Source organism: Alosa pseudoharengus, unplaced genomic scaffold (genome assembly GCF_046254945.1).
Source record: "Alosa pseudoharengus isolate Yale_2024_CS ecotype anadromous, Long Island Sound unplaced genomic scaffold, YU_APseudo_1.1 YU_APseudo_1.1_scf_9, whole genome shotgun sequence".
In the NCBI taxonomy this organism is placed as follows: Eukaryota; Metazoa; Chordata; class Actinopteri; order Clupeiformes; family Clupeidae; genus Alosa; species Alosa pseudoharengus.
The window spans coordinates 19,996,880-20,023,888 of NW_027468881.1; the positions used below are offsets into that span (position 1 = coordinate 19,996,880).

The 27,009-nt window shown below is 46.4% G+C and overlaps 1 protein-coding gene across 17 annotated transcripts in view; it reads right to left on the bottom strand.

Moving 5' to 3' along the window:
* huwe1 (HECT, UBA and WWE domain containing E3 ubiquitin protein ligase 1) overlaps positions 1 to 26,472 on the bottom strand; it is a 55,304-nt gene extending 28,832 nt beyond the window's left edge. For 6 of the 17 annotated variants that reach the window (XM_076277565.1, XM_076277564.1, XM_076277567.1 and 3 more), the window contains exons 1-45: positions 26,246 to 26,472; positions 22,258 to 22,307; positions 21,901 to 21,970; positions 21,673 to 21,771; positions 21,304 to 21,510; positions 21,006 to 21,158; positions 20,705 to 20,767; positions 20,405 to 20,482; positions 20,186 to 20,233; positions 19,926 to 20,094; positions 17,824 to 17,924; positions 16,871 to 17,021; positions 16,538 to 16,665; positions 16,126 to 16,266; positions 15,925 to 16,030; positions 14,389 to 14,496; positions 14,175 to 14,276; positions 13,895 to 13,975; positions 13,427 to 13,533; positions 12,292 to 12,490; positions 11,941 to 12,032; positions 11,568 to 11,818; positions 11,404 to 11,461; positions 11,087 to 11,263; positions 10,494 to 10,739; positions 10,086 to 10,219; positions 9,797 to 9,909; positions 9,260 to 9,442; positions 8,832 to 9,048; positions 8,391 to 8,513; positions 7,991 to 8,228; positions 7,457 to 7,798; positions 7,209 to 7,331; positions 6,965 to 7,060; positions 6,331 to 6,600; positions 5,876 to 6,028; positions 5,493 to 5,620; positions 5,270 to 5,351; positions 4,972 to 5,148; positions 2,110 to 2,266; positions 1,436 to 1,857; positions 1,032 to 1,227; positions 555 to 722; positions 209 to 357; positions 52 to 118 (exon numbers count right to left, since the gene is read on the bottom strand). In XM_076277565.1, coding sequence (XP_076133680.1) covers positions 52 to 118; positions 209 to 357; positions 555 to 722; positions 1,032 to 1,227; positions 1,436 to 1,857; positions 2,110 to 2,266; positions 4,972 to 5,148; positions 5,270 to 5,351; positions 5,493 to 5,620; positions 5,876 to 6,028; positions 6,331 to 6,600; positions 6,965 to 7,060; positions 7,209 to 7,331; positions 7,457 to 7,798; positions 7,991 to 8,228; positions 8,391 to 8,513; positions 8,832 to 9,048; positions 9,260 to 9,442; positions 9,797 to 9,909; positions 10,086 to 10,219; positions 10,494 to 10,739; positions 11,087 to 11,263; positions 11,404 to 11,461; positions 11,568 to 11,818; positions 11,941 to 12,032; positions 12,292 to 12,490; positions 13,427 to 13,533; positions 13,895 to 13,975; positions 14,175 to 14,276; positions 14,389 to 14,496; positions 15,925 to 16,030; positions 16,126 to 16,266; positions 16,538 to 16,665; positions 16,871 to 17,021; positions 17,824 to 17,924; positions 19,926 to 20,094; positions 20,186 to 20,233; positions 20,405 to 20,482; positions 20,705 to 20,767; positions 21,006 to 21,158; positions 21,304 to 21,510; positions 21,673 to 21,771; positions 21,901 to 21,945 — 6,448 coding nt within the window. In that variant the 5' untranslated portion in view covers positions 21,946 to 21,970; positions 22,258 to 22,307; positions 26,246 to 26,472. Of the gene's footprint in view, positions 1 to 51; positions 119 to 208; positions 358 to 554; positions 723 to 1,031; positions 1,228 to 1,435; positions 1,858 to 2,109; positions 2,267 to 4,971; positions 5,149 to 5,269; positions 5,352 to 5,492; positions 5,621 to 5,875; positions 6,029 to 6,330; positions 6,601 to 6,964; positions 7,061 to 7,208; positions 7,332 to 7,456; positions 7,799 to 7,990; positions 8,229 to 8,390; positions 8,514 to 8,831; positions 9,049 to 9,259; positions 9,443 to 9,796; positions 9,910 to 10,085; positions 10,220 to 10,493; positions 10,740 to 11,086; positions 11,264 to 11,403; positions 11,462 to 11,567; positions 11,819 to 11,940; positions 12,033 to 12,291; positions 12,491 to 13,426; positions 13,534 to 13,894; positions 13,976 to 14,174; positions 14,277 to 14,388; positions 14,497 to 15,924; positions 16,031 to 16,125; positions 16,267 to 16,537; positions 16,666 to 16,870; positions 17,022 to 17,823; positions 17,925 to 19,925; positions 20,095 to 20,185; positions 20,234 to 20,404; positions 20,483 to 20,704; positions 20,768 to 21,005; positions 21,159 to 21,303; positions 21,511 to 21,672; positions 21,772 to 21,900; positions 21,971 to 22,257; positions 22,308 to 23,619; positions 24,304 to 24,358; positions 24,532 to 26,245 lie in introns of those variants that run through there. The other 11 variants (XM_076277570.1, XM_076277568.1, XM_076277562.1 and 8 more) reach the window with 10 other exon arrangements.
* Between the last annotated feature and the right edge of the window lie 537 nt (positions 26,473 to 27,009).

A 27,009-nucleotide genomic window follows, 5' to 3' on the forward strand; every position in this document is an offset into this window, starting at 1 on the left:
TGTGTGTGTGTGTGTGTGTGTGTGTGTGTGTATGTGTATTCAGGGAGTTACCTTCTCCTTGTGGAGTGCCAGACTGGGAGGATTCTGCCACGGCTCCATCTGCAGCAAACACCTGAGTCTGGAACAGCAGAGCAGAGCAGAGGTGTGATTCAGAGCTTTTTCAAAGACACACACAGACACACGCGTACAGAAATGATGAAAGACTCACGTTGATGTGGAAGGCCGACTGCGAGTCGAAGTCGCTGCCCTGGCGCGTGAGCCTATACTGCTGGTACACGTCGTCTCCAACATCCTGCAGGATCTGGCACAGGTCCTGACCTCCAGGCACAGGTGCAGCACGCTCCTCGCCTCTCTCCGCTGCGCACAACACGAGAGAGAGAGAGAGAGAGAGAGAGAGAGAGAGAGGATGAGAGAGAGAGAGAGAGAGAGAGAGAGAAAAAAGGTTGAGAAGGAAGTTGAAACAGCTCTGCGAAAAACATGCAAGGCAGCAGACTGACAGCATATGGACTAGAGCAGTAAGCTGATTCTACTGGCTGGCTCTGGTTCAGGCTTACCCTCTTCAGGGGCGTGGTAGGCTGCCAGGGCGTTGAGCATGTCATATATGACCTCTTTGATGGTGTCAGGAATGGATGGTAAGGGAGACAGCTTCAGGGGGGTAGTCTTTACCAGCTGTACTGCATTGGGCCCTTTGATCCTCAGGTTCTCAAACTCGTCATCTGATGCTAGACGGAAGAGCCATCAATGATTATAATGATCACAGGAGTATGAAGTATAAACATACCAAGAGGAACCACAACAACCTCTCCACTATGTGCATTCATAGCTTTGTCTCAGCTTTGTGTGATGGGATCTGGAAAAACCCTCACCAACTCACCAAGATCCTAGCAACACTCTGGATACAGTCCCCTATCCTGGATACCATCCTAGCAACATCCTGGATACCATCCTAGCAGCATTTTAAGTTGGTGGGTTTGTGATGGGTTTTCCCAGATCCCATCACATATTTGCATGCGTGATGCACGACCACTCACCTGTACCTGCACCCCTCGGGGCGGGCAGAGCGATGCGCACGCAGCTATTGGCCGTGTCCGTGAAGCACTCGGGGTTGCGGCAGGCGGCCGGTCCCAGCACCCGCAGGATGTAGTTGATCTCCCGCGAGCCTAGGCTGCCGGACACCACGCCTGAGGTGGTGCTCCCAGCCCCACTGGTCACAGCAGAACGCACCACCTGAGAGACAGACAGACAGATAGCGCAAGGGGCAGACACAGTGAGCGACGACAGAGAAGAGACAATGATGGCGAGACAGGAAAAAAAAAAAGAATGATGGGACACATAACAAGAAAGAAAAGGGAAATTAATTGACGTCATACACTCATTCAAACACTGCATAGACAAACTGGATATAAACAGCAGCACAGTGAATCGGTCAGGGCACCTTCTCCATGGTGTGTCGGAGAGTGGCCGGGTCCTCGATGATGTGTCGGAAGAGCAGCGTGACGAGCGGCGTGAAGCCGTTGAAGCCCGAGCTCTGGGTCAGGCCAAGGATCATGCGCGTGCTCTTGAGCTCGGCGAACATCATGGCGTACTGGTGGGCGCGCGTCAGCCGCAGGCAGAGCCGCAGCGTGGCGTGCAGCGTGTCCGGGTCCACCGGCACGCTGATCATGCTCACGCAGGCGCGGATCAGCACCGTCGTCATCTCCTCCGTCAGGCCCTGCACCACGATGGCGCCCGTCTCGGACGCCGCCGGCGACGAGGAGTCCTGGGCGGCCGCGGGCGCTGCGGAGGACGACGTAGACGATTCCTTCTGCTCCGTCTCCTCTTTGGGCGGGGCCATCTCCACGGCCGTGGACGCAGATTCTAAAAGATGCGAGTGAAATTTCAGATCCAGCCTCAGTGGTGGACAAATCATAAATTCAACACAAAACTCAATGCTCTGATGAACGAGGACACTTGGGGTTGGCCTGTGTCTCTGCCTCTGCATTTGTGAACCCTAATGCAACTTACTAAGCATGAAAAACTGATCAGCTGGACAAAAATGTGCTTAGCCTTCATGACTTTGCTGCTGCTCACACTTCTATCTAGCCAAAGCTGTGGAGAGAGATGCTTTACCTGCATCAGCCTGGGCGTCCTCAGTCTTGGCACGCTCGCGCTCTCCCTCCTCCTTGTCCGCGTCAGTGGCGCTGCCAGCTTTGGAGGGCTTGGGGGCACGTGGCATTCTCTGCAAAGTCAGCATCACCGGCCGACGGTTCCCCGTCTCCTCGTTTACCTGCACACACACACACACACACACACACGCTTGAGTTGATGGATGGTGAGCATGGAGAAAGCCAGAAGGACATAGAGGAAAATGTGATGTGATGGAGCTAAACGGTTAAGACTTTTCTTTTCAATTACAAATAATAATAAAAAAAAACTTTTCATGCATGCATTATTCAAAAGGTTACGCTGTCTGGACTGCCTATTCAAAATATGAAAGTCAATATAGCTGTGAAGGGTTGCCATACTCAATGCTTTGACATTTGAGTAACACTAAATTATGCATGGCTAGCGAAGGTAAATTCACTGTGACAAGAATGTGGCAGAATAACAACAACCATTGAAACAGGTGGACACTTAGTTTAGGTTTAGTTTAGGGTTGCGCAAATGGGATTTTACTGAGCAATAAAACATAACTCAATTTAAGATTCAAATACAATTCTCTTTCGCCCATCTAGACTAGGTTCATAATTATGACTTATACACTCAACTAAACTTCTGAGTTTTAGACCCATAGTGCTGTGGTAAAATAATAAAATCAACTGCAGTGTATCCTGACTGAATATCAAAAGGTAGCTATTTACAAATTACATGGGAATAAATAGTATAAGTATAAGTATATATACTTTTTTGATCCCGTGAGGGAAATTTGGTCTCTGCATTTAACCCAATCGGTGAATTAGTGAAACACAAACAGCACACAGTGAACACACAGTGAGGTGAAGCACACACTAATCCCGGCGCAGTGAGCTGCCTGCTTCAACGGCGGCGCTCGGGGAGCAGTGAGGGGTTAGGTGCCTTGCTCAAGGGCACTTCAGCCGCGGCCCACTGGTCGGGGCTCGAACCGGCAACCCTCCGGTTACAAGTCCAGAGTGCTAACCAGTGGGCCACGGCTGCCCCATATGGATATTTCATTTCAAAAAATAAAAGAATACCTTTATTAACCTGTATTTACACACAACAAAATGCCTCTGACTAATTACTTACACTGAAGACATTTTTTTGACTAAATCTAAGACTCATAGGTTTTTCATAGGGATTTCTTTTTTAATTCTGGTTGCTAAATCACAGCATTTTAACATAAGCTGTTTTTAGATAGAGATCGCGCAAAATTCACAGGGAGGAGAGACGTCGTTATGCCTCATTATCTGTCTAAAAAGGAGGTGGAAAATTGCCGCCCTGGAGTGAGATCACATGTTGAGGAGCCAGGAGGCAGGCCCAAATAGCAACTTTGGGTGTGAAGAGCAACGCATACCTGTGCATGATTTTCAAAACAATAGCTTTGACATGCATCAGTTTAGCTGTGGATTTTGCCATCAATAATTTTGCCCTCACCACTGTGAAGGAGACGTTGCTATTCCATGAAGACAAGTAAGATGTAGGGTATAATTAAGTTTTGTTAGCCATTCATCTAGTAGTGCTTTTCTAATGGATGCCGGAAACTACTATCATACTATGACAGTTTGTAAGTCTTTAGCCTGCTACCATCGCGAGTTTTGGTATGCCAGGTCCATATAGGCTACAACAAAGTGTTTCTGGAGAGAATGTTGAATTTAGTCAGGCCTGTGTGATATCCTGGCCATATCCTACTATCTCTATCTCTAACTAGCTCGTATTGAGAAGAAAGCATGACTGAAAGAACGATATACTAACTATGGATAATTGTGTATACCATAAAGTGGCGAGATGCACATTTAGGAGAGTTTTAATTGCAGGGGAGGAAGGGGGAGGGACTAGCGAGCTAGCTCTCTGTTTTGTTTGAACATCAACATACAACTTTTAAGATAAGTTCGCTAATGTCCAGCTCCTAGATGTTATGTGGCTAGTGGTAGTTTACGCTGTGAAGTGTGCAGTTTTTTTGCGCCACTATAAGTTGGCATAGCCTATTAATGGGTGTTAAGGTATTAATATGTTGCTTGATATAAAACTACAAATCTTGAGCACAGTCCAGCATGGAATGTGAACCTGCAGTACTAACGCTTGGAATGCTGCAAGAGTATGAATACTTTAGAGCTATGTATCTGTTGTCAGATGTCATACATCCCATTCGTTTTAGCTTGTTAGTTTGGCTGTACACAATCCCAGTAACCATCGAAATGTGATGCATGTGTATTTGGGCTGAACAGCACAGAACAGGCAGAAATGTGAGAGGTAACGCGATAATGTAAAAACTTGCTAAGATAGTCGACACTCATGGGAGTTCATGCTTTGTTTTATCGCTGGATTTTAGGATGTATAGCACCCGATTTCATTCCGACCTACAGTCAAATCTAGCAGGCGTTAAATGACTGTGGATTTAAAAATTGTCGTAATGTGCTGTCTCTGCTATTGATCAGTCAAAAAAAAAGAAAAAGATTTTAAATCTCCTGGTGGTGGGTTAGACATATGTAGCCCGCCCAAATTCCTCCATTCCGCCATGATGCTTTTACACTGGTGACGGAACCAAATGTTTCGCCTCTGTGACTACACTCCTTGGTGGTAAAATTGGCGGGCCATGTCGACCCCCGTTTTACCTCGGTGTATCTAAAATCAGCAGGTGTTCCGCCATAAAGGCCATATATATCGCGGCAAATCAGGCAGTGTAAAAACTCTATAGTTTAAGAGGGACAGGACTTAGGAATAGGCTGCTAAAGAAAGGCCCATCTTCTGTTACCACATGCATTATGTGAGTAAGTAACCCTGCGAGTAAGACCAGGGTGGAACAATCAGCCATACCTGCACCATGGTGTTGAACTGCACGGTGTATCGGCGCCGGCCGGCGGTGAAGCGCACGCTGGTCTCCCCGGCGCGCCAAGCCGAGTCGATGGTGCTGTTGTTGCTCGCACTGTAGCTGCACCAACGGCCTGAGCGGTCATCAAACCAGCGCCAGTTGTTGCCATTGGGCTGCAAATACTGGACGTGGGAGGAACAGACAAACAACTTACACCACAGGCTTCAAACCGATCCGAAATTAAAGTTCCATGGATTAATTGCCATAGTGTAATAATTTCTGCACTGTGGCGAGACTACCCACCTTGTTCATTTGAGCTCTCCGTTTAGAGGAGACAGCCATTTTCTCATAGAAGTCAATGAGCAGGAGCACGGGGGTGATCCACCTACACACACACACACACACACAGAACAGCAGAAGGTCAACTCCACTCCGGTACATGATGTGGTAGTGGGAGCACGTGCTGTGACAGAGGGAGTAATCAGAGGCTGAGCGCACTGCTCAGGTGTGTGTGCGTCTGACTCACTTCGGAGTCTGGATGTCCTTCTGCTCTTTGGCCGCCTGCAGGCAGGGCTGCACCACCTCCAGCAGCTTAATGAGCACAGCCAGCACCCCACTGTTTTCTACCACCCGCGCACACGACAGCTTCAGCTCCTGCGCACACACACACACACAGAGAAAAGGCCAAATTAGAGGGCTGTATTGTTTGCACATCAGTATGAGGAGAATACTATACGTTATAAAACAGTTGTGCTGTTTGGGGGTGAATGTAATACTGTTAAAAGTGGAACATCAGCAATCAGCAGGCTTTACTATACGTGTGTTTTCTGAGAGCATGGTAAGTGATATCTACACAGTGAGCATAGGGCCACAGATCATGTTTTCGCTGCACAGCAGATTGTTTCTCACCTCAAAGAGCAGTGTGAGCAGAAGGATGCGCGTGGCCAGGTTGGAGGCCTGAGGCAGGGTAGCCATCTGCCGGGTCCACTCGGACACGGTCTTCGTGTCGCTGGTGGTGAGCGGCACTGCAGCCTTGATCAGAACATCAGCAGCCTCCCACACCTGTCAACACACACACACACACACAAAAAAGTCAATTGGGCAGCTCATTCTCCACAATTTGAAGAAGTATGTCTTTCTTGTGCAGTCTTATTTCAAAGATGTACAAACCAGCCATTCCAATTTACCACAGTCAAACATCTCTTTTCTGCAAGATTACACTTTAACTGAAGCTACTTTACAGCTGGAGGAACAGTGAGGAACAGATGGACATATTCTGGCCTCAGCCTCGCTACATTTCTCCAACCTCCAAATCTACGGCGTGGGATGTGGTGTGGTGTAGCATACAGCCAGGGGTCACTGACCTGGTTGACGACCTGCCGGAGGATGAGGTCACGGTACTCGGGGCCGCTGCGCTTGATGGCGGTCATGAGCAGGTCGCACAGGCGGTACACGGTGTCGGGCAGCTCGTCCAGCAGGTGGAAGCAGCCAGGCAGCATGGTGTCGGTGAAGGCGTGCAGCTCGGTGCTGTCGATGGGCTCAGCCTCCAGAATGCGCTCCAGGCAGCGCGCCTCCTCTTCCTCGGCCCGCTCCCGCGCCCGGCGCTCTTCCTCTTCGCGCCGACGCGCCGCCTCCTGCAGGAGAGATGGAGGGAAAGAGACAGAACAGATGGAGGGGAAAAAACAGAGGTGGAGAATTTAGGCTTGTACTGCTCGATCCACTCAGAATGTACTGATAAAATAGTGACATAACCCAAAACATGATAGTTGCATGATGCACTTTTATGCAAGTATGACAAGGAACACAATGTGATGCAATGGGTGATGTGAATATGGGACAAGTGATGTTTAATAGCAAAAATAAAAAGAATGAAATAAAAAATAAAAACGAAAAACCCTGGGCTAAAAATAGCAAGCTGTTAAAGCATGTCAGCTGTTACGTATGCGTGTGCGTGTATGCGTGCAAGCGCTTGTGTGTGAGAGAGGAATGAGTGCCCACCTCGGGGGAGTCAGAGCGCTGATCCATGCTGACCTCCTGTCCCAGAGACATGGCTATGGCTCTCATCATCTGATCCTCTTCAGACATGGCAAACTCCTATGAAAACACGGCACACAGTAACTACACTGTACAGGCCATGAGGGAGACTATGTGCGTGCGTGTACTCCATGGGTGTTGTCCAAGCGTGTGCTTGAGAGCGTGCAGGTGTGAGTGTGTGTGCGTGTGTGTGCGTGAGTGCTCTTACCCTGACTGCTGCGCTGAGCAGGGGTGGGGGGTGAGTGAGGAGGTACTCAGTGGCCTGCTCCATGGTGCTGGTGTTGAGCAGGGCCTCCATGGCGTGCTCTCTGGAGAAGCCCATGTCCATCAGCTATACCGCACCAGGGAGAGAAGAAATATGAAATATTAAAAAAATAACATTAAAAAGGCAAAAAGGTGAGAAGCCATTCTATTCCAGGGGAAAGAGGCAATCGGGCAAAAACTGCCATATTTTACCTGTGTGAGCTGAGCTTGGTTGACCTGCGGTTCTCTCCGCGGTGTGGAGCTGTTGGCCTCGTCTGCCGCTCCTGGAGCCGGCGCGGTGGTGGCTGTGGGGGCACCCCCCTCTACGGTGGGCCCTCCGGCGGCCGGGGCCGCAGTGCCGGCCGTCCCGGCGGCGGAGCTGGTCTCCTCTTCGGGGCGCACGGTGCCCTCGCGTTCCTTGGCCAGCCGCTCCTGGATGACGGGCTCGCCGCGCAGGATGTGACACAGGATGGCCAGCATGGACTCGGCCATGCGGCCGCCGTACACCTTCAGCGGCTTGCGGTTCCACAGGCTACGGATGCAGCTGAAGGCCGCCTACGAGAAAGAAAAAACACCAAACGACATTTAAAAAACAAAAAAAACAAAAAAACAAAGCAACAGAAAAACAAAACATTCATCTCATCTGAACCATTCTCGGTCAGAGGATCACACAACGACAGCACTGCGAGCAACACTGAAACGCTGGCATCTGATGACAGACCGCTGTTCAGGCAGTGACCAACTCACCTTTTGGGTGACAATGAGGAAGCGCAGGGCGCTGAACTGGGGCGCGGTAGCAGTGGCTCCGGGCACCTTGGCGGGCAAGGAGTGGGGAGAGTCCAGCACGGTGCTGGGGTTCACCATCTTCTCCACCAACATGAGCCAGGCGTCCAGGAACTCTCCCGTGCCGTCAGGCAGGTCAGTGTGCTCCAGCCCCTCAGACACGGGCACCTTCCCTCCCATGGACAAGGCCCAGTTAAACGTCCTGTAGGTCAGGGGAGACACACACACACAAACACACACACATTACCCTCAGCTAACACTACTGATCTAACACCATTTCGATTTCCTGCAGGGGTAGTTTGTTTCTAACAGGGTTTAAGGGGTGTAGGGGTTAAGAGGAAGTATCGTGTTCCACTGCACTCACTCGAACAGGGCATCATGGCCGCCAGAGCAGAAGAACTTCTGTAGCATGAGGTGGTAGGGGTACTTCCTCTCATCAAACAACATGGGGGACGTGAAGCCCACCGAGCAGATGAAGAACGTCAGCCTACGGAGGGAGGGAAGACAATGTGAAAGGCAAATAGTGTCTGACGAGGATACTTGTGTTATATGTCTATTTGTACCAATTGCACATTGTATGACTATACTTTTTTTGTGGGTTTTAAGACACCTGTGCTTAATTACAATTAGAAATGTAATGTTGCATCCATACTGTAGTCATCAGTATTGTGAATAATATGCTTGTTGGAGGACCTTAAATGAACTCTAAGAGATGCTGACTTGGGAAAGCCACTGGAGCCGAAAGCTAAAGCCAGAACAGGAGCTCCAAGTGGCCAGGGGAAATGAGAGGAGGACGCCGCCGTACCTGAAGCGTGGCGTGGGCGTGTAGGGTGGCGGCTGCCAGCTCAGGCCCTTGGTGAGAAGCTTGGTGAGGGAGGATGCGGTGGCACGGGCGGCGGGGGTGGGGGCTGTGCCCGTGCTGGTGGTGTGGTGCGAGCGGCGCTGGCGCACGGGCGAGCCCACGCACAGCTTGACCAACAGTCCGAAGAGCTCGGCCAGAGCCCGGCCTAGCCGCGAGGAAGCTGCAGGAACAGCAAAGAAATTCACACCCAGGGCCAGAAAGGGCAGGGCTGGGCTCAACTTGAGCAACCACTATAATCCATTTATCTGAAATAATCTAGTGCTAAAATAAACATGCTGGGAAGTCAAAATACAAATATCATTCCAGTCCTGCTGGCAAAACAGTAATCTGACGCTCATAAGCTTCAATGCTAGAGGTATGCTGCCACTGACCTGAGAGCAGAGGTTTGATCTGCTTGATACGTGTGGCCATGGCTGGGGTGAGTTTGGACTTGGCCTTGGGGTCAGTCGCAGTGGGCTCATCTGTCTCCATGGGGGCCAGGGTGTCTCCGTCTAGACCCATACCCTCCAGCAGGCCTTGGGCTGAGGGGTCCACTCCCAGTGCATCTGCCTCTGCTGGAGCAAACATCACCCAGTTTTATGAACTGTTCCAACACATCACACATTACATTTATTTTTTAAGACCGGTTATCTTTCACAACTAAATTTATACATTTGCAATTTTGGTAATATGCTCTTAAAATGCCACTGTGTCTATACTCCAATATTCGTGAGGTAACAATGTGCTTTTATGATTGCATTTTGGACCTTGTCACTACTGAGATGGAGGCACGCTCTCCAAGCCGCTATGCTGGACGTCATGCATAATTAATCAGTGACACCAGTAGGAGTGCATGAAGAGATGGCAGTGCTTCCACTCTCCTAATTAGCGCTCAATTAAGAGCACGACTCCGGGTTGGATCTCCTTACCGGTTCTCCTGCTAGAGGATGCAGCGCTGCTGCTGCTGCTGCCTGATGGCTTCTCCTCCTTGGGGACCAGTTTCTGCATGTCAGCCTGGCCGAACTCACAACCAGGGGGCAGGCTACAGGGGGGTGGGTAAAAAAGGAAAAAAGGGTGGAAGAAAAGAAAGATATACAGAGGGAGAATGGTATGGGTTAGCACCACTGGTAGGGGGCGAGAGGTTAAACACAAGGCTGATTGTGTGGCGTCGGGTTGGCTATATATAGGCGTGGCGGTGAGAGGCGAGCGCTCGCTGACCTGTTGGGCGTGCAGAGGGACAGCAGCACGGTGCTCTCCCACACCAGCGAGCAGTACAGCTGACTCAGTTTGTTCAGCACACTCAGGCCAAGCTGGGAGCCCCACTGATTCACCGAGATGGCCCTGATCTCGCTCTGAGAGACAGAGAGAGAAAGACACAGAGAGAGAGAGAGAGAGAGAGAGAGAGAGAGAGAGAGAGAGAGAGAGAGAGAGGCAGAGGAGGATAGAGTGAGTGAGAGAGACAGAAAGGAATGCACATCAGCATTCTTCGCAGTGCTTCTGCCTACATATCCAAACACAGCACAAAGTCAGGACAGAACGGCACCGATTCATATACGCCGCATCTGACCACATTCCTTGCAAGCTTTTCTGTACAATTAACCCCTCTGGTCCCCTGCCATGACTCACCTGTCCAACTCGACAGGTGTGGACAAACATGAGGATGTAGGCGTGGGCGGCGGTGAGCGCGTGCAGGAGCGGCGTGGCGCGGGCCGAGAGCGTGGCGTCGGTGACGTGGCCGGCGTTGGCCAGCTCGCGCAGCAGCACCGAGCCACCTGGCACCTCGATGGGCCGGTGCAACGGCTCCAGCGCCGTCAGGATGCTGTCCAGCTGGCACAGCCCCTCCTGCAGCACCTTGGGCTCATGGGACAGAGTCTGCGGAGAAAAGGGGGATGGGTTAGTTCCACACAGGCCAGAGAGGTAAGACGAGGAGGATGCAGAAAACTGAACACTTGGCCCCACATAATCACGGTTTGTTGCGCATAACTGTTCCAACATTATCAGTGAGCCTGAGTTGACTACTGCAGTTGGCTGAAACACTGCTAGTCCAGTATCTCAGCTACATTTCCAAATCTGTGACTCATTTGTCTGGCACTTAATCAGTGGAAATGGCAAATATAGAGCTAACAGCCCTGACACGGTCCAGTAATGATTTGTCCTTTCCTGACTCTCTAAGTAAACAGTGATTGTGCACTTTCCCAAGACCATTAAGGTGGACTCACAAGTATGGACTTGCAGACTCCCGCCACGGCCTGACACGCAGGCGAAGTGGGGAAGTCGATCGGTAGGTTCGGCAGGCCAAGGATTGAGACCAGGGGCAGCAGGCCCTTCTGGTTCACAAACTCCTGGCAGTGGTCATCGGTTGTGTTGTTGCTAAGGATGGACTCTACAAACTTCATCTGAAGAACAGAGAAAAAAAGACAGACAGAGAGAGAGAGAGAGAGAGCGCAGTTAACCCTGGGGTATATGCTTTTTGGAGGTGTTTCCATTTGGCATGTATGGAGAATCAATATGTCAGGAGCATTGGCTGGACACTCACCACATTCAGAATATAATCCATGAGGGGAATGGGGATTCTCTCCTCAGTACCAACCACTCTGTGAAAGCAACACACAAACACATGGTCAACACTTTCCACATTAACAGGAAGGGGGGACACAATTATCCCATTCCACCACTGACTCTACTCCACCGGTGACATACAAAGGGCTCCTGTTCACACAAACGCCACGAGACGGAATGTGAACTAACTGTCTGTTGCTCTCCGGCTCCCCCTGCTGCTGGCTGAAGGTGTGGAGGGCCTCCTCCTCTTCCTCGTCCTCACTGGAGGCCTCCTCGGCCGCATGGTTGGAGCGCGTGGAGGCCACCACCACCGTGCCGTCCGCCTTCTGGATGGAGGGCTTCTGGCAGATGTACTCAGGGGCTCGGCCCAGGTTACAAATCTCCTCCAGCAACTGTGGGAGAGAGAGAGAGAGAGAGAGAGAGGGCAGAGGTCGTTAGCATCGACGCTAAACTAGCCACCGTGGTTGTTCTTGAGCTGGTCCGATGGTCATGTTGGGCTCTTGACTGAGCGCACCTTAATTATGGCTGTTGTGGCGTCGGTCTTCAGAGTGGGTTGGTGTCTCATCAGCTCGTCCACTGCACTGCCCAGGTTGGAAGCAGTGTCTCCTGAAACATACAGGTGCGCATGCACACGCTTTACTACCAGCTAACACAGTACAATCCATGTTCTCTTACAGAAGTAAGCTCAAAAGCAAGACACAATGATTGTGGATGCGTGTGTGTGTATGAATGAATGAATGAATGAATGAATGAATGAATGTGTCAAGTGAGCACAAGTGAAAGTGCTTAAGCCTATGTGTGTGTGTGTGTGTGTGTGTGCGTGTGTATATAAGTGCACTCTGGCTGAACCCCTGCTTCTGCTCACCCAGTGGGTCGGAGCTGCGTCTGCGGCGCATGGCGGGCAGGTAGTCGGGGGACAGCAGCACCTTGAAGAGGCGCTCGAAGGGCTGGCACTGCACAAACGAGTGCAGGCCGCGGGCGTTGAGGCACAGGGCGCTGAAGACGTTGGGCAGGGAGCCCAGCACCTCCCTGGTGGCAGGGACCTGCAGAGAGAGAGAGAGAGTCTGAGAAAGAGAAACCAAAAAAAGCGCGGAGGGAAATAAAAATAAAGAGTGGAAGAAGAGGGGAGGGAGGCAGAAGAGAGAACGAGTGAGAGACAGAGTGCTGGGGGGGGGAGGGGGGGGGGGTGTGAGCGACTGAGCAACTCAGGGAATGGCAGGGGAGGAGGTGGAGGAGGAACCTGGCGGAGGAGAACTGCGTCCGTCCGCATGGAACCTCCGGGAGATGAACAACAGGAGCCAGCCCGCGAGAATAACACAGTCGCAGACAGATAGACAGGCACGAACACACAGGAGACAGAAATGAAGCGAGATGAAAGGATGGAAAGACTAAGAGACAATTCGCTCGAGAAAGACGCAGACCAAGAGTGACAGAGCACAAGCCATCCCTTTAGAACACTGCCACTACAATAGAGGGAAGATATAGCCAATCCATTCCTATCGGTTCACAGTCTGCCAAGCTGTGACATTTAAAACAAGCCAACCACTGGGTACAGTAAATAGGAGTGGTCAAAGAGAAAGATGGTGGAAACGATAGCGCAGTCAATTTATCAAACTCTTTGTGCAGCCAGACCAAATTGAGCCACAACACGTCAAGGCATCAATTTATCCTCTCCAATGGCTAAAATATGTTTTCAAGTGTATAAGAGCAATTGGCAGTCCAGTCCAACAAAAACAAAATGCTGCCCAGAACTGGAAACAGAGTTTTTTTATGGAACTCGTTCTGTCCATCACATTTATGCAGTAATAGTTGTCGGCCACACAAAGAAATAGAGATATGCCTTTTCCTCCAGGCTTTGGCCACCTGCCCAAAAGACCATGATGTGGGATTCCCTGCCCATCACTGCTGCAGGTGAAAATAAAAGAAAAAAGGAGCACAGATCTACAGATACACTAGAGAGAGGGAGAGGAGGGGGGGTGACTGAGAAGGCGCAGACTCACGTCTTTGATGAGCAGCGCGTGCAGCATGACATCAGTGAGGCCATTGTCCTGTAGAGAGGAAAGCAGAGAGGGCTCCTGGAACACAAACACTGTCACCACCTCCGTAGCTGCGAGAGAGAGAAAAAAAGAGAGCGAGAGAAAAGAGAGAGAGAGAGAGAGAGAGAGAGAGAGAGAGAGAGAGAGAGAGAGAGAGAGAGAGAGTCAGTTAGCATGGGGAGGTCACCACAGAGAGAGAATGAGGGGGGAGAAAATCTGCAAGACACTTGGCAACAAATGTGCACCAGTGTAGCACAGGCCCATACAAGGAAGCTGTGCTTTTCTAATAGCACAAGCAACACAGCACTGCTCTCTGGTGAGTAAAGACAAAACCTAGAGTTACCATAACAGGTTCCACCACTGAGAGGATGATCAAATTTAACTCTACGGTGACGTATGTGTGTGTGTGAGAGAGAGAGAGAGTAGACTCACCGAGGAGGAAGAGTGAGGGCCCGTAATACTCGGCATTACTGATGATGTGCTTGAGTGAGGTAGGCAAGGACCCATCCATTACTGTGAGCAGGACAAGAGAGACAGAGAGAGAGAGAGCAGAGTCAGCAGAACAGACCCATCAGTATGCAGTACCACCGGGACATACACAGTCTGTTGTTGCCTACACTGTACTTAACTGGGCCATTAGCCACTAGCAGCCAACTTGTTAATAAGATAAGGGAATGTGCATTCAGAACAGCGCAGCGTTGCTGAGGCTCACCATGACGGATGCCATCCGAGAAGGCTGGGTCCTGAATGGCTTTCTTTAGGAAATTCAACATGGACTTCAACAGAGCTGCCCTCTGTGGGATGCACTGGACACCTACGAGGAAAGCACACCACGTTAGACCGCAAGTCCACTGAATCTCGACACAAGCTGTGATTCTTACTGCGAATGTGTGCCTTTTGCACTGAATTCTGGGTAGTGTAGTTACCTGCTCTAGGTGTAGAGGCCGTGCTGCTCGGTGCTCGAGTGTCTGAGTCGGTTTTGGTGCCGGCAGACGTGGAAGGCCCAGGGCTGCTCTCCATGAAAACCTCAGACACTAAAATTAAAAACATCATCAACATCAGTATCTGCATTGGCGTAATAACACAGGTAGCATGCATAGGACACAAATGGCCCCAGCGAAAAATAAATACCAAAGCCAACTGCTGGGATAAACATAGACACCATCTTGGAAGGCACTCTCTCTGAAGGAAGTTTTAATAGGAGTTTTTGCATAGGAGGGACTTTGGAGTTCCTAGAACTTTCTGAGAAACTACCCTTTTTTCACGCATTTGCACTACTTGGAACTGGGGGCGTTCCAACTTTGGACTATGGTCTTTTCCCTGAACATAGGAACTATGACTGACGTACTTACATGTTGATTGGTCAAACACAATAGCCAACTTAGCCAAGGCAGCAAAAGCAACATTTTTCTTTAAACTCTGTGTAAAAACCATCCAACTTCTGTGTATATTTGTTTAACACAAAAATTGCAGAAGTAAGCTGCCAAGGCTGACTACTGCAACACAATAAATGCCTTCTGGGCAGATGATAAGAACACGGATGAAAACAGCAATGCTGATCCCACCCCCCAAATGCCCAATGCTACCATGATTTTCTAATCAGTCAACACATTTCAGTAATCTAAATAGGAATGCCATATGTTTCATTAATATATGCTCATGTAATAAATAGGCTGCAATCCTTAAGTCAGTATGACAGTAATCTACCTGCGAAGCTTTCACGGACATCACCAGGACAGACAAGAGTATTTTCCACTGGGGTAAAGTAGCTAGTGTACACTAGCTGCAGCTTATTTTATCATGTTATCAGTCAATAACTTTACCATGTTATCTGTCAATAACTTTAGTAGCCTAAATAACTATGCTGTCTGATTCATTCATTCATTAATATAGGATGCTACCCTGATGGTAATGCTATCTGCCAATAAACAATTAAAAAGAAAAAGAAATTTAAAAAGAAATTGCTGATTTATTTACTGTTATCACCTGGATAGTGGGCCACATTTTTGCACCGTAATAGGATAGGCTATGCTCAACAATCAACCATTACAATCTTCCACTGAAACACTGTTCATCTCATGAGAAAATGGTAAATATGAGCTAGTATGGCATAGAGATTGTAGGCAGGTTTAATAAAAGTCAAAGAAATATTTGCCAGACATGGCAATGTTGTTGTAGGCTAAATAAAGATATGACCCTCTTAATAACATGCCCATTTCTCACTTTTTAAAAATATAAGGGAAAGCCAAATAAATTCTTGTACAATTTTTTGGTCCAATGTCATGAGTGCTCCACTAAAACATTCCTTAGATAACCTCAGCGTTCCTACTAACGGTGTGAGTGCAAACTGAAAAACAGCCCTAATAACTTAGTTCTAGGGGTAGCCTCTCCAGTCAGTAGTTAATGGAACGGAGTTCTTAGAACTTTTTAGTCTGAAAACGCCTAATAGGGAAAGTACTGACTGTCCATGTCTGTGTCCATGTCCTCTGTGTCCGCTGTGGTGCTGGGCCTCTGGATCTTTGGCTTGATGACAAATGGGCACTCCTTTCTGGACAGGTCCACCTCATGCTGCAGACACACACACACACACACAGTAAGATATGACACTATGCATCAGAAAGAGAACAGGGGTTTAGCAAGTCTGTAAGGACCCACAGGCCTACCTCTAGTCTGCAGATGAATATGGAAAGGCCGCTGTGAGACTGAAAGGCAGCCATGTCCAGGTTGGTGATAAGGTCCACAACACGCACTGCTCGCGTCACAAAGGTAATCTGGTCCTGTTCGTCCCCCAGGAACTTGATCACCTGTGAGGCATACATAGACCACGGGTGAGCCATAGGAAGACTAGAACCCCAGTCTTTCACAAGACAAGGGGGCCCTCTCTTCACTGGGCTATGCTGTCCATCCAAAGCAAAGACTGCAAGCTAACGAACAGCAGAGGCCCTTTGAGCAGAGACGACTGTCTGCATCACTCTGCTCATTAGCGCAGGAAGCCAGGCAGACAGGAAGTCAAAGAGGCCGACTGTGAACAGAGCAGAGCAGAGCAGGGCAGGGGGGGGGGGGGGGGGAATTCACCTTGAGCAGGGCCTCCATCATGCCACAGGAGACCAGCGCTTCCCCACCGGCGTCGTAGCTAGCCAGGTGGTATAGGAATGAGAAGAGTGCCGTGGCAAACTGGTGTGGGTACGGCTCCATGAGAGGATCTGGAAAGTGCACCAATACAAGGGTTAAAACACACCAGACACACACACAGTGCTGTACATGTAGGTAACAAATATAAAACATGCAAAATGAACTGAATCTCTCATCCACAGCATATAGCTGCCATTAAATAGTTCAGAATACTTTCTTGAACGTGCAAAAAAATGAGAGGCTCCAATGGCTGTATGGAATCATCCATCTGCTTACCGATCATGGCCTGTATGCAGTTGCGCACAAGCACTGGCAGAAAGCCGTGGTAAGAGGCTGTGCCGGTGCAGTCGATGATATTAGAAAGCTTTGGCGTCCGCTCCAGATGAACTATAGACGTCAAAGTGCGTAGAGAGGCAGCCTTGATGTCCTGACATAAAACAGGGCATAAGAGTAAGTGCCAGTGTACCACCTATGGCCAAGGGTGTAACAGCACAATAATGACAACCAATGTCCCATCATTCCTAACCTTGAGGTCAAATTAGATGGGTGGTTATGGGTTAAGACTATGGATTCTATCTTTCTATCATGAAGATTCTAAGCTACTGGCTGGGAAATATCCTCCAGGGTTAGCAGCAAAAAATAACAATGCACAGAGCTTTAAAGGTAACAGCTGCAAAATTTCCCAACATTTTTTGGCAGGTGACCCTATTTTAATGTCACAAAACGTTGGCGACGCCACTCACTCACAACATGTTGAGAGGGAATCTCATCTCTGCTGTAACATCCAGTTGAGAACGGTATGTCACAGCAAGCTAATTCATTTGTTTGACTAACTCGCCTGGTTGTTTTGCATTATTACCCATGATGATCCCATGGAGGATTTCTAAGTTTATTTTTACATAGCTAGATTGTAATGAAGGATCCAATTAGTTACTTAACTTGGAGGTTTTCATATTTTTTTATCTAATGTATATGTTGTCGATTGTAAGATACCCAATATCTCAGCTGACCCAATTTGAATTTCAGGCGACCCCACATGGGGTCCCGACCCCAAGGTTAGGAAACAATGCCCAAAGGCTACAGAATGATAGGATAGATGTGTTTATCTTTTTAGGATTCGACCATCCACCTTGTGGAGTAAGTGCAACAAAAACATCCTGTAAGTGCAACAAAAACATCCTGTAGGTTAAAATCAAAGAAACAGAAGAGAAACACAAGATGTAGCTCACCACTAGCTGTTTGTCTGTGATCTGCAGTACATCCACTAGTTCCTCTATCAAGCCGTTGTAGAGGATACTGTTGGCAGATTCTTGGAGGGCATTAGAGTACACTGCAAAAATAACATTGAGGGTAAAAAAAAAAATGCACCTCCAGGGTATATACAGAAATTCTTAAGTTGAATTTAATACCTTTTAATACCTTTTTTAATACCTTCACAATATTGTTTAATACCAACACGACTTTGAGCTGCAACTAGCGGCAACCTTTCGAAATTCAGTGTTGGGGGTAACTAATTATAACAGATTACTGTCATTTTTGTTACTTAACTTTCTGAGTAAGAAAGTGTAGCAATGCTTACAATTCAAATCAAGTATCTATTATTACAGTTACTGGATACTTTGTTCATTTTTTTGCTTCAATACAAAACACTGGCCTATACACAATTATTTGTTATTTAATCCTAACCCAAGATAAAAAAAGTTATTTCATTGTACCATACGCAGTACACACACACCCTCGCTGTCTCATATAATTTGCCAGTCAAGGTATCACATTCAAAAATAGGCTGTCACATTTTACAAAAATACTAATTATTAATTGGGTGCTGTTGGAGAATGTGGGCCACATGTGATAAAATACTTTTGGGCCTGCATGCTCCCTGTGACGAAAAATTAGAAAAATAACCCCTTAAATGGTGACTTCTGGGGAATTTTGTGGAAAATAATTGACAAATTGACTTAAAATATATTATAATATATTGATAGCATATTACAATACAGCCTATACAAACCTACACAGGTCCTTTTATTCAACTAATTTTAAGCAAGTCTATTGGGACTTTGATCTCATCACATACTACATCAAGGGAGTAACCCTATAGCTCCTGAGCAAGCTTTGAATAATGTAAAGGTAACACCTGTTAAACTAACCTTAACATGACATTTACTGAGGGTAGAAAATGTTAAATCTTATAGCCTAAACCTTATCTTATAGCCTAAACAAAACAACACTGTCAGGCCTATATTTAACCTCTATTCTGTAGTCAAGGCAGGGGTAGCTCATTGCAAAAAATTAACATGTGCATATGTTTACATGTTATATTCTTGTTTTTTTACCCTTTCATTTAATTATATGTTTGTTTGAATGAGAAGGCCTTCTGCCTTTATGGAGACTTTTAATTTGAAAATGGGTTATTGTGATACTGTATGTAGGCTAGGCCTAGTTTAGGCTATGTCTGCTGCTCTTACAGCCTGTATCATTGAAAATGCGATGGCGCAAATGATTACTTTTTTGGATGACAATGACAGCTGGTAGCGTAGACATACTGATAGCTTCAATGACGCATATTTATGTGGAGACAGTAGCCCTACGTGGCCGATGAGCCAGGCAGTCGACTCTTCCACCTCTGATTACGTCCGCCCATTCTTGTTTGCTGGCTAGTAGACTCCAGAGCGGTAGAAAAACGGCTCTGGTAGACTCCATGTGACCTGACGGCATTCACTCCCATCCAGGGGCATTTATTGTCTTTTTACAGACGTGGCAATAAGCCTCTTGGCTGTTGCCAACTAGCCTAAGCCAGTCTTTGAATCTCGAGTCCTCTAACCAAATGTCCGAAAAAATTAAATTTCCCATAACATCGTCAATGGTAGCGAACTTTTGGCAACAAGTTTAGGCAGTAAGCCAGCCGTATATCCAGTTTGAGCAGAGTTTTAGGGGGCGCTAAAAGTTTTTACCACAAACGCACACTGACATATCGCTCAGGTCTTACTCGCACATATAATTAATATAATATAAATAAATTCACACGAATTTTAGGAGATAGGCCTGCACTTAACACAAATGGAAAACATCATAGTTAGCGGTTCGAAAATGTGATACCTCATCAGATGACGTTTATTACTTTTTAATACTTTTAAATGGCCTTAAATTTGGCTAATTTCATTTACTACCTTTTAATACTTTTTACAACCCCGCGGACACCCTGAGCACACATTCATTGGGGAGGTTTGTTCATGGATTGATGGAAACAAACAAGACCTTTATTTTTGGGTCAGGACGTAGTGGGTCCTTGTTGACACATTGACACACAAACACACTCCCTGACACTCACCGAGGATGGAGATGGCGTGTAGTCTGGCCTGGACAGCCTGCAGCCGCTTCTTGTGGTTGGAGAAGCCGTGGGCCAGGCGAATGTGTGTGAAGAGCAGAGTCTGCTTGTCCTTTGGGATGTTGTACATGACCGTCAGCGACTCCATAATCTCAGACGGGCTCTCCGAGATCTGGCCACGAGAGTAAGCATAAATTAACGTCCAAAACAATGCCTCTGCAAACCTGCAATACTAATGCACTTATTCTAAAAACAGGGCTTACCTTATCCAGTTGTTCAATATGAATGTAGTGTAACGTGTTACTGCTCGACTGTAACAGACAGACAGAAATGCGTTAAAAAATATATTTTTTGATATATCTTTAGGACGTCAATAAAAAATTAATTCTAAAAACTACACCAAGTTAAAATAATTTCTGGTCTTCTCTTGACTTAATTCTCAGACTGGGAGGTATAAGTTTAATAGAGAAGGATGACCATACCTTCCGCTCCACTTTGACCTCAGCGCTGGGCTCAGCATAGAACTCAAAGTGCAGAGTCGTGGCACTAGGGGGGTACTTCTGCTCACGGACAACACAAGCAGGAGGGGGGGGATGAAAGAAAGAAAAGAAAGAAAGAAAAAAAGCACAAGAGACAGCAGAGGAGGCAAAGAAATTAGATCAATGAAGACCGCAGCAATAAATGTCCCGCAGCACTACAGCACTATTTGTTAATTAGAAGGGGGGCGCTGCAAATAGCACCAGGGCTCGGCAGCCAGAGAACATAGAAGAGTGAGCACTCACCGACATGGGCAGATCTCTGCAGCACTCCGCCAGGCCAAAGCCATTCTCTTTGCCTCCCCAGCTCTGCAGAGGGAGGAGGGGAAGGAGGGACCAGAATCAGAAATAATGCAAAACAGGCAAGAGAATGGAATGTGCAATACTGTTGTCAAGACAGGTTCACCCAGGTCAATTAGCACACACGCAGGACGCATTTTAAATCTCAATTCAGATAATGATCAGAGAGCATGAACACAGAGGAAAACATTTATGGCCTGCTGGATAGCTGGCAGGTGCTCTTGGAGTGACAAGATATTTGCCATACCTCAGCCAGGTGTTGCAGACGGGCGAGCAGAGGCGTTCTCTTGTCGGAGCCTAATCTAGTGATGTAGTTGGAGCGCTTGCTAAAGACATACAGCAGGTTCAACACTGACAGGACCACCTGCATGTCACAGGAGGCTAGCAAGGTGGTCAGATGCTGCAAGAAGGGGGGGGCGTATAGTTAGCCTTAAAATACAGAGTAGTAATAACTCATCAAAAATTCATTGGAGGATTGGATCTAGAAGAAGAATAATTGAGGATTGGATCTAGAAGAGAATAATTGTGTAAATTTGATGCGGTACCTCTATGGAACTGTACAGGTGTCTTGAGAAGCTGTACTCAATCAGCAAGGCCGTGAAATTGAGCACAGCCAACAAGAGGGCTTTGAGCTGGCTGTTGTCCGGCCGATCGCACACCAGCATCCAGGACATGTTTTCCACTGTCTGTCCGGCGTCACACAGGATCCCATCGAATCGGTCAAGCAGGTCCACCCAATGGTACAGCTCACACTGAGGAAGAGGGAGGAGAGAGAGCAGAGGATCAGGGGACATATGCACCTGTGCGCTGCTGATGCTCTGTTGCCACAGGTCTGAATCAGACTGGAGAGCCAGGGAGCCCAAAGGCCACGTGAGCAGCAGTGACTCACCCAGACTATAGGCTGGCACACTCACCTTGCCGATGTTCCAGGTCTTGATCTGCTGCAGCTCCAGGAGCAGCTGCTCGTCGCTGCATCCTTTCAGCCTCTCGATCAGCGTCCTGCAGTCGGCAGGCTGAGGGGGCAACAGAGGAGAAGAGGAGAGTCAGGACACGAACCCTCTGCAGAGTCGCCGTGGCTCTTACACTCTCACACACACACACACTCGCTGGATTAGGCAGATCAAAAGCCTGGGCGCACTTACCGCTTCAGTGGGAGTCTTCTTTAATTTGCTTCTGTCAACCTTCATGGTCACTAGTTTCTACTCGCTGCTCCTGAAAAGAGGGGAGAGGTGATGGGGCATTTCCCACACACAGATAAGAATATGACACTCCACTGTGACAGAACTGATCCAACAAGCCTAAAGGCCAACAGACCAGATAAAAAGTCCCAAATGCGGTATGATTTATTTCTGCTGTGCAAAGATTACATGCAGTGAGGACAGAAAAATTAACTCATCACAACTTTGGTTACTGCATATGACTATAATTTCCCGCACTGAATTACCACCAAAGATTAAGGCCAAAATACAGCACAATAAAATATTTGACAAAACACTTACTGTAAATGATTTGGCAAATCCAACTTAACAGCATGTTTCATTTACAATACCTACAGATTAAACAAGGAAGACAACAAAAGGACAAAGGGAAAGACAACAATTAGGTCATTTGAGTTGGTCATCTGTAAATGTGATATCCACTTTTTTCAACCACTAATTTTATCCCTTTCTACCTTAGGAAATGTAACGAAGCACAATCAGAACATGTCATATAAATATAACAGGTCATTAGTCCATACCAACCTCAAAAAAATATAATGAACTTATTTGCCCTAAACCTGGAAAGAGTATAGATATACAATATGGTCCTTTAGTAAGAAGTAAAATTCATACTTTTTTATTGACAAGCAATTCGAGAGTAACTTTATTAGAGCAGAACAGGGAGGTAATAGCAAAAAGATCAGCCAAGCAATGGTGACAGCACTGAGGTTTCCTGTCACCATCAAGAGTTGGGGAACACAACCATCTTTCACTTGCCCTGAGATTGAGATCAAACCTTCTGAAAAGAACATTGTATAGGTTTCGAATACATTGATCAATAATACACTGAACTATCAGTAGAAAATAGACAGCTCTTACCTGTCCCTGACCTAGGCCTAAACGTGAATTGCACCTCAAGTTTATAACCCAAGGGGGTAATACATCCGAAGAGCCTGTTAACGTTACTATGTGCCAATGCAGTGACTAACAAACGGAAACCAAATGTAAACGTTTGTGTAGGCAAAGGTATTCTGCAAAATACTCACACTAACAATATCACTACACAAAACATAACTAGTTACTTCCGTGTGACCACAGATAAAGAACCAACTAGCGAACAAACGGTGTGAATAGAGGGTCTTTCATACTGAAAACAATTCGGTGGGCAAAACAATTAAGGTTAGCTAACTGAAGAGCTTAAAACGGGAAGAGTCAGTTAGCAAGCTAACTTTACCATACACAAAAAAATAAAATTAAAATGACGTGCCTTCGTCGCTGACTAGAAAGACACACTAGCAATGGCAGTTAGCAAGCAAAGTCCTGAACAAAATGCTAGCAAGCAAAACTAACATTTGTTGTTTCTTGCCAGCCACATATTTTCACAACACATGAAGCAACGAATACACAGAGCAAACAAAGACTTTTTTACAAAAGTGGTTTGTGAAAAGCTGTTTACCAAGCTTATCGTGTAGTGAAATGGATAGAAATAGAGGAAAAACCGGGTGCTAAGGTTACCACTTGCTAACATTAGCAGTCAACACAGCTCATTAGCTCGCTAGCAAAATTATCCTACACTATTTAGCCTAACGTTACCTCAGTCTAGCAAAGCTACCTACCCAAGCCATCTCATCCATACATAATTAATAGCCATGTAAAACTTACCACTAAGGCGCGTTGGTTACCACTGATGAAAGATACACTAAATGATCTCTCTATGCTAGCTACCTCTATGCTAGCTCCCTGACGAGATGACCACAAGACGCTGCTGACTACAACACTAGGATAACAGTAACGTTAACGTGCTAGTGTGTCTTCCTAGCCAGCAATATGACCTGTAAAGTGTAAACTCGCTAAGCGCTAACTTCGCGACAATGGTAGCAATCTAGCAAATGCTACACATCAAGAGTGCTAACGTTGCAATAGATAGTGACTCGAAAGATGTCAACACGAAATCTTTTTACATAGCAGGTCATTTCAAGACTAAAACAGTCCTGGCGACGTTTAAGTGCCCCTCAAATGTCACGCTAGTTATGAACAAGCTAATAAACGTTAGCTACCCAACTTGCATGTGCTTTAATAGACTGGTCGAAAATTTAGAAGAGGCGTACGTTAAACCAATACGTTCAACCACAGCTGTCCATTTCTTAACTCAGTTCCACATCCTGTTGTTGACTAATATAGCGCCTGGCTGCAACAGGCCTCTTCAACAGCCAGCGCACTCTTCTGTAGCTACCATTAGCTATTTGGAAGTAGAATCCCCCAAAACGCACTATCAAACCCAATTGGCAACAACTAGACCGGACTATGGTGTATGCATATTTCGCTCAAAACTATACCTATCACCATGTTTAATTTAGTCGATCTTCCACACTTAAAGCGACGAAAAGATGCTCATACTTACGGTTTCCGACATGCGTTCGTTGGTTGGCTAGCTAGCTGTGAAACGCATAATATCCCGCTGAATCATTCCCCCATACGGGCCTAGAATGACACTGAGTGAATTGGTAGATTTCGGAGTTTTACTGCTGCAATTGTGCGTAACAACCTGTGTAGTCATTTCGTCTTTGGACAATGTTAAAGCGTCAAGTCAAATTATTTTTCAACTTTCCCATGCGTTTACATTACTAGGGTAAAAAAGTGATATGTTGTATTATACCAACAAGTTAACCCCAAATGTAAATTATTCATGGGGTAAAGTTGTTTAAATCTGTTTAAACTGCCTTCCTCCAAAGCCATGCATGAGCCAAATTTAATAACGCATTGTTTAACAATGTGAACTAGGAAAATATAAAAGATACATAAAAATAAGTGTATTATGGACCTCGACATACAACTCTTCGCATGTTTGGTAAATTACCAAAAATAATAATACAATTCCATCGCGAAACACCTGCCTGTTTTAAAAATGATAAAAAAAATGTTTTTTAAAAATAACAGACAAGCCACATACACAATATCTGAGGGAAGTATTTTGTCATTTCCAAGTGTTAAACGTATTGCTTCAAGTTTGATAGTTGAGTTTTCCAGAACAACTTCTTGAACTATAAACTCTGTAAACTGCAGTGTTCTGCAACATTTACCGTTATGCTTGAGTTGGGCGTGCAACAGGACAACTACTCAGGTGACCTAACATTCACCAAAACAACAACTGTACAGTACATTTAGTCATCAGTTTCAAACTACTTCAGGTCAGCATGGATGTAGGGGACAAAACATATCAAAACCAAAAGTCACATTGACTTATTGCTATAGCACGCAATTACTTTGATTACACTTTTCCATTTCTACCATGACATTATGATTTGCAGCACTCTTGGAATACACAATCACACCTAAACTACACCTACACTTAAAACGAAGACAATACTACTTTAGATGACTGAGATTTTATGACTAACTAGTACTGATATTCAACTAACGGCTAGCTGTTCTATTCAGTGTCATACCAGAGCCATATTTCCATACCTCAAATCTAAAAAACATATCTGACCTAAGATCCCTGATTTGGCATCCTGCCAGCCTGGCTAGCAAGCCAACTTAAACGTGAAGCCATTACTAACCTAATTTATATTGTTCCAAGTTCTGCACATAAACTGCCCTTGCGTCCATTTTCTTAATTATAAATCACGTCTACAAGGTTAACGTGATTTTTTTGAGGGCTTTTATCATGAATACTTTATCAGAGACAGATATCTCCCAAATAAACAGTGACAATTTTGGGTCTCTCAACGGTAAGGTTACAACCTAAAAACAGAGAGAGGGGGGTTGACATGCTATATGGAAGTTAACATTAACGATAGCTAGCAAGTTAGCCTACTAGCTATCGTTATGTTACATGTCTGTGGCTATGTAGCCCTCATCACTCATGCCTCGGCCACATGTACATCAGCTAGCTCGGTCAAGACCCAGCTAGGAGATGCTTCATATTTTACAGCAGGATTGACGACAACAATGACATTTTCCTTGGGTGTATTTCAGCATGAGGAACAATGACTTTGTAAATGACACACATGATATGAGGAATTCTGCGAACAGAATGTAAATAGATACGAGGAGTCGCGCGCGCGCAAGGCGCGTGCATTCACTACAATGCTCTTCAGTCGGACCGCAAATTAAAAATGGCGGTATATACAGTAGAATGTCCGGACTTCAGCTTGAAAAGACTAGTTTACCTCTCTGCTTAACCAAATTTCTTGGCTTCAATCCTATCGCTTCCCCTAACATTGCTGTTTAACCACTCTGCGTGTACGTCGTAGGTTCACTGATTAGAATAAAATTAATCTCTTACCTTGTATGCGTCTCAATTTAACTTCTCCATTTTACAGCAGCGAGCAGAGTATGCTGAAGTCTCGCGAGAGTAAGCTCATATCTTCGTTGAAAAGTAGATAGGGCGCCCCCGCGTCCTCAAAATGTTGATTTGCAGACCAGACTGACCTCCTCAGTTAAAGGTAAACTATGCAGTATTGGCAATTTCCTTACTGTTTTCTCGGTTTTTGCTTCTTTCGATGGCTCTGTCATGACGAATGTCTGAGAAACTCCATCGCTACCTTTTTCTAGCCGGTGCCTGGCGTGTATGTGTATTTGAATGCAGTAAAGCAAATCGTTACACTCGTTATAATTCGTGACACCGAGGCCGTTGGCCCACCGGCCCACAGTTGCAAGGGTGTCTTTTCCGCTCACAGGCGCTATGGCAGGGGTGGGCAAACTTTTTGGCTCAAGGGCCACATTGGGTTTTGAAAATTGGCCAGCGGGCCGCACAACAAAATTATAAAATTAAAAATGTATAGCCTATAGTTTAGCCTATAGTTTAGTATAAAAAGTATTTCTTTTAAAATATTAATTGCTTAAAAATACTGCTAATTTTATGCTTTTTGTATAAATTGTGCACTGTCGCTTTAAGACAGTCACTTTAATTCACGTTTATTTCAATGATCTTCCCAGCAAACACATAACCTTTAGGGAACGTTCCCTAAAGGTTCCCTTAAGGTAATTACCTTTAGGGAACGTTCCCTAAACGTAAAAGATTTTGAACCTTTAAAGAACCTTTAGGGA